The following is a 9,950-nucleotide window of genomic DNA, read 5'->3' on the forward strand; positions in this document are numbered from 1 at the left end:
ACCAAAAAGCACCCAATCATCCCTTCCCCAAAACTCTCCCTTTCAGTGTGCACGAAAGCGCATTCAATCGTTCTTTCTCCAAAACGCTGCGTCTCGGTTGATCACGAGTTCAAGGTACTGTTGCAATCCCTTTTTCCAATTCAATCAATCCACTTCCAGGTTAGATACAATCGTTTGGATGTTGAGAAAATAACGAGAAATTTTTTTTTACCTTCTAGGGTTCGAGAATGCAGAATTGCACTTTACCTAAAACTTATAAGACATTTTGGCATGGTTGATTTGGATTTTTTGATTCTCAATTTTTTTTATTATTATTTTCTTGTTTTGGATTTTTGGCAGCAAAGAAAATCAGAGAGATAACATAGTTATCAAATTCTGGTTTTCTTCTATTTTTTCTCATTTTCATGGTAATAAACTGAGGGTTAGATATCACTTAGTGTTTCATAAGTTGGATATGCAATTGGGTTGTCTTTGAACACCGGAGGAACTATTGCCAGTTTGGATAACAGCCTAGACTGAAATTTTTGTTAGATTAACGGTCTTTACTATTTGGCAAATTTTTAATTGTATAAAAATAGATTTAGTTTAGGAACAGAGACAATATGAAAAAATTAATTAAATTTTCACCAATGATGATTTGAATTGTAAAATTTTCAGGATCAGTGAGTTGGGAACATGGCACTTTACTTAAAATTCACATAGAGGCTTTTTCCTTTTCCCTTTTTTTTTTGTTTGATAATTGTGGGTGTTCGGGCCAGCTTATGCGCACCTCGACTAATCCCGTGGGGCCAAGAAGTTAACAATCAGGTAAATTCTCCAGTAGCCCTGATGGGACTTGAACTGGTGACCATTGGGGAGCAAACCTAGGCCAGACCAATTGAGCTACACCTCAGGGTTTTTTTCCTTTTTCCTTTTTTGGAAGCAAAAGATGAGGAATGGGTTGTTTAGTTTTACTGCTTTATTTTCTTGGAAACAAAATAGAGGGTTAGGGTTTCTCTTTGAATGCTTTTAACCTCTCAGTGCTATTGTTGAAAATTTTGAATTCTAGGATTTCATTTTGGACTACAGCTCAAGCTAGAATTTTTATAAAATTAATTATCTAGGAATGTTATAAAATTAATTTGAAAAACTTTTATCTTAACAAAAGAAATGGAATGCTCTAAAAGTGAAGAAAAATGTCTACAAACTCTTGGAACTTTTATATATAATACCGATATGTTTTAAAAAGTGAAAAACCTAACAAAAAAAACCATGGTACGTATGCTATATGTAGAAACAGAAACATAAAAAATTAAAAGGGAAAGGGCTATTTGACATTGTTTTCATAAACAGTTATTAAAAAACATTTTTTGATAATAGTTTGTAGAAATAGTTTTCAATTGCTTTGAGGAACAAAAATCTATTTGGGAATTCACATATGGAAAAGAGAGGATAATGTTCGGTTATGTACAATACAAAAGCTTTTAAATAATTTTTTTATATTTTCCATTGGGCATGCAAAGTTCCCTTTTTCTTTCATTGGGCATAATCAGTAGCCTCAAGCAGCTATTGTCTGCAACACCTTCATCTTCCACACTCCCTCTCTTAGATTCATCAGCAATTTGCCGATTAATCGCCAATAAATCTCAACAAGTTTCCTAAACTCACTGAGTTCAGGGGAGATTCGTGTGAATTTTGCTTCACCCACATCATATGTTGCTGAAATTTTTGTTTTTGTGTGTGTGTGCGTGTTTTGTTTTTGGTTTTCTCATAAACCAAACAAAACCAATTAGTAGTTTTTGGGACTTTGTTCTTTTATATGGAACTTTTAGATTGTCAAGTTCACTGCTTACTGGCTCTTAAACAAAAGGCTAAGGATCTCATACTTCATCATACTGATTCATTTTTTCATGAAACTGAAACCAGCTGAGATTGTTATGAGATTGACACAATGTTCAGGTGCAACTCTTTTTTTTTTTTCACAATAAACATGGTTATTTATTTATTATTATTACTATTTTACTTCTCGAATTTGTGGGCAAGTCTTTTTTTTTAGATGACTTGATTCACAATTTTCCAAGTTTTATCCAATGTTGGAACCCAAGTGTATTTTTATTTTTATTTTATCATTTTCTCTTGCCTCACAAAATATTTGAATATTTGTGTATATGGTTGCCAAATTCGTAACAATATCCATGCTCAAACTTGTTCCCTGATTTAAATCTTTTTTCCCCTCAAATTTTAGCTGCCTATTGTAAATTGATTCAAGATGGCTAAACAATTCCAATTTTGATTGTTTATTCAGTCATTAGTGGTGGCCAAATTTTGAAAAACTAGCTTCATATATTAAAGGCAATGTCATATCTAATCAACAATAGTTGGGCAAAAAATGTAAACTTTGCTCTTAACAATTCCAATTTTGATTGATTATTCAGTCATTAGTGGTGGCCAAATTTTGATAAACTAACTTCATGTTAAAGGCAATGTCATATCTAATTGACAATAGTTGAGCAAAAATGTAAACTTTGCTCTACTACCAACAACATTGATTTTTTTTTTTTTTTTGTGATATATAAATGTCATACGCTTTCACTACATTTGTATTGGTATTTGCAGAAACTTTGTACGGGGATAGAGGGAAGAATAGAACACACACAAAAAAAAAAAAAAAAGGAAAAAATTTCTTAGCATGAGCTTTATGAACTAACATTTATAATTATAATAACAACAGAGAATAGAAAGGGTATGCCTTTGGTGGTTCTGTAAATAAAATGTTACAACTCATATTTCTCTTGTTTCTTCTTGGGTATGACTATGATATTGCTGAGCTCATTGGTTTTAGATGTTTTCTGCCCTCTTGTTTTCTAGTTTGGTATAACTGTAGTATAATTCACCTATTGGTTTTATGATTTATTCTTTTTGATACTAAAGATACCTTGTGCTTTATCCAGGTTAGTTCTTGAAACAGATTGGTAGTCAAATCTTTGTTGAAACAAGATGTGGCACGATGGAGTTTCTAGATGGGTCATAACTTATTAGATATATTTTGAATTATGAGGACTACCACTCATGGGTTAAGGCAGCTACCAATGTAGGTCTGGTATGTAGAATGTAAGACCCTTTTAGTGGTGCTTACAAACTATTGTGATTCTAATGGTCTATGAATGGCACTATCATTGAGAAAAGTGATCAGTGTCACGAAGAGTTGTTTATTTGTAAGATGCTTGACTTCAATTGGTCGGAAGACTGTCTTAAGGTCAATTGATCACAAAAGCTTACTGGATAGAAACTATTTTCAAAGGGTTATAGGATCAGATGTGCACCATAAAATGTGTCAGAACGTCTCCCTCCAGCATTTCTCTATCAGTAGTCAACCAGAGTTGATATGTTGGGAAGGTTCCTGTCATGCAGTTTTATTGAGAAAGCTTGAAATTGCTTTGAAGGATCATCAAGTAGATGAAGCATGGGAAACTTTCAAGGATATTAAAAGGTTGTATGGATTTCCTAGCCATTCTCTGGTGAGTAGGTTGATCACTGAATTGTCTTACTCTTCCAATCCACACTGGCTTCAAAAAGCATGTGATTTAGTTTATTTAATTCTTAAAGAGAAATCAGATTTACTTCATTCTGATTCTCTGACTAAGCTCTCCTTGTCCTTATCAAGAGCTCAAATGCCTATCCCTGCCTCTATGATCCTCAGATTGATGCTTGAGAAAGGGAGCGTGCCCCAAAAGAATGTGCTGTGGTTGATCATTCTGCATATGGTAAAGACAGAGATAGGGACGTATCTTGCATCCAATTACTTGGTTCAGATTTGTGACCATTTCCTGCTTTTAAGTGCAAGCAAATCCAATCATGCAAAACTTATAAAGCCTGACACAATGATTTTTAACCTTGTTCTTGATGCTTGTGTGAGATTCGGATCATCCTTCAAAGGCCAGCAGATCATAGAGTTGATGCCACAAGTAGGGGTTGGCGCTGATGCACACTCTATCATTATTATTGCCCAGATCCATGAGATGAATGGTCAGAGGGATGACTTGAAGAAATTTAAATGCCATATTGATCAAGTTTCAATTCAGTTGGCTTGTCATTATCGGCAATTCTATGATAGTTTGCTGAGCTTGCATTTCAAGTTTAACGATATTGATGGTGCTGCTGGGCTTGTGTTAGATATGTGTAGATGTTGGGATTCTCTTTCTATTCAGAAAGATAGGAATGATCCTCATAAGACTTGCCTTGTTCCAATTGGATCTTATTATCTCAAAGAAGGCTTGAAATTACAGATTGTGCCTGAGCTGCTTCAGAAGGATTCTGTCTTCAAAATGGATAGTAAACAGGAACTTCTGTTGTTTAGAAATGGGAAATATGTTCTTAGTAATAAGGCCCTTGCCAAGCTTATCATTGCATACAAGAGAGATGGTAGGATTGGTGAGCTTTCAAGGCTTATGCTAAGCCTTCAAAAAGAGTTGGGTACCTTGGAAGGAGGATTAATTTCTGATGTGATTGATGCTTGTATTCAGTTGGGGTGGCTAGAGACTGCTCATGACATCTTGGATGACATGGAACTGGCTGGAGCCCCAGCCAGTTCTATTACATACATGTCACTCTTGACAGCATATTACAAGGGAAAGATGGTTAGGGAAGCGAAGGCACTGCTTAAACAAATGAGGAAGGCTGGTTTGATTGTGGATTTGTCTGATGAAATGGTCATGACTACGTGCTTATCCGGAGTTGTGGATAAAAATAGAATGCACACAAGAACATCAACTTCAATTTGGAAATCAGGTTTGGCTGAGTCTTTGGTCCGAGAAATGAAAAAGCAGGAGAAAGCAATTCTTCCTGTGGTTTACAAGTTCAATTCTTCTATTTATTTCTTCTGCAAGGCAAAAATGATTGATGATGCATTGAGGATATATGGAAGAATGCAGGAGATGAAAATTGAACCCACCGTGCAAACTTTTATTAACCTGGTATATGGTTATTCTTGCTTGAATATGTATCGGGAAATCACAATCTTGTGGGGGGACATTAAGAGTAGTAGGAAGAGTGGAAGTTTAGTGGTATGCAGGGATTTGTACGAGTTCTTGGTACTGAATTTTCTTCGAGGTGGTTACTTTGAGAGAGTGATGGAGGTGATTGGTTGTATGAAAGAGCAAAATATGTACTGTGATAAGTGGATGTATAAAAGGGAGTTCCTAAAGTTTCACAAGGATCTCTACAGGAACTTGAAAGCATCAAATACTAGAACTGAGGCTCAAAGCAAGAGGCTTGAGTATGTTGAGGCATTTAGGACATGGGCTGGAATCGATTGAATTTCAAGCATGGGGTGTTTGAAAACAGTTTTGGTCCCTTGGGCTTGCTAATGTCTATCTTGAACTTGTGTGGAGACGACTGAAGCTGAAATGGTTAAAGTAAAGAAGCAAAGCAAGCAAAATGCAAGGTCAGGGTGGGTACCAATTTCTTAACACTTCCCAAATTACAAGGAAAGATGTTGAAAACTGGATATCATTAACTGGCCCAATCCCAAGATAGCCTAACTGCTGTGGAACTTCATTCTGGATGATCCCGCAATGTGAAACACTATCAATTGTAGGTTTGTAAACTTATCTAATCTAATCAGGAGATGGTTTTTGGAGGGAGCACAAAATTGTGGTCTGTGAGGAGTTAACAGAAAATGGTGTTTGGTGCTCCATGTTATTTGCCCGCAAAAAGCTATTGTGATTACTGAGTTCTTGCGGGTGGAATTAAGGATGAAGAATCCCTGGAATTAGAAGGTGTACTGGTACCTCACCATTTTTCTCATTCCTTTTTCATGTGATCGTAGTTGCACATTCCCGCAGCTAATATTATTTGAATTTCCATGAATATAATTTATGTCATTCTGAATATAAAAGGCTTTGGGTTTTTCCAAGTATGTAGTGAGAATACCTGGTTATTATTCCTGTATTTAGTAATAATACATATATGAATTAGGGAGATTAAGGTCAGCATTTCTCCTACCAACTATAGAAATCTTAACTGTTAATCACGCTTTGAGAATTAAATATGATAACCACTGGTTTATTGAGAATTAAATAGAAATTTATTCAGAGTTCAGACACAGTTGTATTGTGAGTCAGTTTTGAGGACTCCTAAACCTTAGTTTAATTGAGTCTTATTACCTGGGACACAGTCATTAATATTAATTGATTCCTGGTACCTGTTAGAAAGTCATCAATATACTATTTTTAAAATCAATGGGAAAAGAGTTTCTCCCCTTGGAAGAGAGACATGGTCAACCAAATTTTTTTATTTTTTTAAATCTGAAAGTTCAAAATTTCATCTCTTCAAGGAGGGTGGTCATGTTTCATACCTTTCAAACTCACCAAAGCAGGGTTAATGGTGCTAAACTTGAAATTTTGTCATGCCTTCTTCCAATAAAACTGACTCAATCCAAGCTTTTTCTAGTTCTAAAAAGATGGATGATCCACACCAGCAAAAAGAGTAGGCCTAATTAAAGAACTTGTTAATTAACTCAAAGTTTAGGAGATTAATATCACTAATGGTTTCTCCTTCTCCTCAGAAACAAAAACAGCAACTTCACCATATATCTCTCTCTCTCTCTCTCTCTCTCTCTCTCTCTCTATATCACACTAAAAGTCTTGGATTCATACGTATGGATCATGCATGCATGTCATGGCAGGCCACGTCTTCACGTCCTTCTCAAATATATATATAAGGACCAATCAAATAGATTAGGTAAATGCTGAATATTATTAAAAAGATATTAAAAGAGTCAATTAGACCCCATGATAAGCAATCGGAGTCGAATTAAATGGCGATTGAAATTAATTATAAAATATAACAAGTTGGGTGGTACATGCCTGATGAGAAAACAACTACACCAATCAATTAATTATCGATTTCCAGCTAATAAATACTGAGTTTTTTTACATACCAACCAAGATCCTCGCCTTCATTCCTTCAACCCTACAACCAAAATCTAAGAAGAATGTACAGATTTGATTTAAGATTTTGTGTTCCAGTTATCATAAACATTCTGAAATCCCAAGTTGGATGGGATCCATTCGACACAATTGGTCATCCCACTTGGACGAAAATCGGTTGCTTTCTTCTTATTATCGTCGCATTCTCTTTCACCTCCATTGAAGTGCCCCTCACCTGTTCCGTCATGGGAGGGTACATGCATCTCCGTGTGGTGGGAGAGTTCTCCGTGGCTATCACTGTATCAATGGTGGCCTCTTTCACTTTCCCTCAGGCATTGTTTTGGTACACTTATCCTATTATCATACTGGTGTCTGTTAAGTATGCTTGGGTTCTCAATGTGTGGTCAAGTGCTTTCTGGGGTGGCTACAGGCAATGGCCATTAGTGCTCCGGTTTTTAATATTATGATCAGTGCAACTCATCAACAAGAAGAAGAAGACGGGCTAATGAACAGTTCAAAAGATGGAGCTCTCAAAGCTATTATAGTGGAGCAATAGGGCAGCCATTGACGAGTTCGAAGTTGTTGCTTTCAAGTGCCTATGGTTTCAGCTAGTCATTTTTTTAGAGCTTTACTGGAGGATGCTTCTGGATACAGTTGTATGCACTTGGTATAAAAATTATATTTTGTATTAATTTTAAAACCTGATTTAAAATTAAAAAATTTAACCCAAGCACTACTAAAATTTTTTGAATAAAAACCAATTGAGAATAACTTTTTTATTTCTCCTTTGCATATAATTATATTTTTATGAATTTTCTAATTAGACAATGGATATGAAATTAAGTGAAACTTAACATATTAGATTTATTGATGAGTTTATTAATTTTTTAAAAATAATTTGGAGCTCAAAAATTGGTTCACTTAGTACCATAAAATCAAATAATTATAGATTCTTTAATAGATCAAAACTGTTATACTGTCCATAAGCAAATGGGATCTAAGTTGAAGACAAAATCAAATGAGACTTAATTTTTTAGATTCTTAAATGAATTTATTAATTTTTAAGAATGATTTTTAAATTTAATAAATTGACCTAATATATACCATATTAAAAAATTAGTTTAATTTTAAATAAAATACTATTAACCATTATTATTTTTACATTATTAATATTCATTTTAAAAAATCAATTGCCATTATTATTGAGGCCTCGTGTCCCTGGTGATTCACGTAGTTGCCAAAATGGATGGACGCACGATCTCAACCAATATAGGTTCTTGATTCAGTCGTTCCACCTGCAAAAGGCGTCCGGATGGGGGGTCCGGACGCACCCTTCGATGGTTTTGTCAGACATGGTCAGAGAGAGAGATAAATCAGTTGACCTTTTACTAGGTATAGCAAGCTTACATTCCTCTTTGTGTGAAGGTTGATATATATAGTATCAGAAGCTTTGATTCCTTCTTCAATGGTGGGGAGATATTTCATGTTGTCATGATGACACTAGGTGGTGGCAGGACCATCATCACCCTACGGGCAGTTTGACAGAGATCGTGGTAGGTGATGCGGCTGTCAGAGATCATGATAGGTGATGATGTGAAATGATTGTGGGAAGTGACTTATTGTCACTTCATCTTGTCCCTTCACTCTGCAGGTGGCGGACGTGGGCCATGACAGGCTGTTGTGATAACGTGTAAGACTTGCTTACTTCAGTCAATGATCCGGACAATTATACTCGGATGACTTATGCTGGTCATCCGGATGTACTTGTGGAATCCATCCGGATGTTCTATGCTTATAAGTGTCGTTTGAACTTCCTTGAGGCGATCCGGATACGAAAGGCACGTCACGTGTATCTGGATGAGGGTGATCCGATGGTAATGTGTGTCACGTGTCACCATGAGGTGCGTGACACGTGTTCTCAGGAAGAGGGGTCCCTACAATTATGAAGCCATTAATATTGATATTTTATGAAGTGACACCTTACACCCAAGAGTGAGTACTATTGAGTAAGGTAAGGTCGAATTTGATGCTTAAAATGGTTCATGTTTGAGTTTGTTGGTGGTAGGACGTGCAACACATTTTTTCAACACTTGAGTGGATTAATACTTATGAGCTCAACAAGAAGGCACAAGCTCATACCAGGGGGAGTCCTTGACATTGAGGCTAGCCTAACTAAGGGCCAGGTGGCAAGCACCAGGTCGTAAGCATATGGGCAACAATCTGCCCCTAATTGCAAGGTAGCATGGGCTATGAGCTTCGAGGAGGGTTGACACTGATCATGAGGCATAAACTTCATGTGGCTAAGGGGAGATAACAACAAAGGAACTTTGAATCAGTCATGCGACACGTGACAAATGGATGAAGAAATGAGGTCATTGAGGTGGTTGAAGATCCGTGAATTCAAAGAGGATTATTATTATAGATGTGCTATGCAGTTGGTTGATAAAGCCTATAAAGGTGTCACTAACCATTTAAAGCCATGAACTCAATGGAGTGAACATGAGTCTAATCAAGTGTTCATATAAACTATGTAAAGTAATACAAGTTGAGGGGAAAAAAAATGACCTTGTAATCTTATTGCCTTTAGAGTCTCTTTGTTTTTAAATTTTCCTTGTGCAATCTTATCCCTTCAATTTTTTCTTTTTAAAATTTTGAATCAAAATTAATTGCAAAATGAATCCAAAATTAACGTATCCATAATTACGAATTAAATGTGTATATATATATATATAATAAAAAGCTTGACTTAATTACGTATTAAAAAAACTTTGTTGAATTTGGAATTTATTTTTAATAAAATATTATTAATCATTATTACTTTGAAATTAATATTATTCATTTTTTAACAAAAAAAAATCACTTTTCTTCATGAACACATTAATAATAATATTTTATAATACATAATAAACTAGTATCAACGTTTAATAAAATATAATAAAAAATTATTTATTTTTATTTTTAATTATAAACTTATTTTGAAATTAAATAAATCTTGAATTAAATTCAATTAATATTCCATAAATTGGATTTAAAATTTTCTTA

General features: G+C 35.1%; 1 protein-coding gene across 1 annotated transcript; it reads left to right on the forward strand.

The window, feature by feature from the left end:
• LOC100853585 (pentatricopeptide repeat-containing protein At4g17616) lies at nucleotides 1-5,875 on the forward strand. The gene is made up of 2 exons (XM_010664398.3): nucleotides 1-114; nucleotides 2,931-5,875. The coding sequence occupies exon 2, from the start codon at nucleotides 3,144-3,146 to the stop codon at nucleotides 5,292-5,294; it is 2,151 nt and encodes a 716-aa protein (XP_010662700.1). The 5' UTR covers nucleotides 1-114; nucleotides 2,931-3,143; the 3' UTR covers nucleotides 5,295-5,875.
• Nucleotides 5,876-9,950: the final 4,075 nt, after the last annotated feature.

This window comes from Vitis vinifera, chromosome 2, assembly GCF_030704535.1.
Source record: "Vitis vinifera cultivar Pinot Noir 40024 chromosome 2, ASM3070453v1".
Classification (NCBI taxonomy): domain Eukaryota; kingdom Viridiplantae; phylum Streptophyta; class Magnoliopsida; order Vitales; family Vitaceae; genus Vitis; species Vitis vinifera.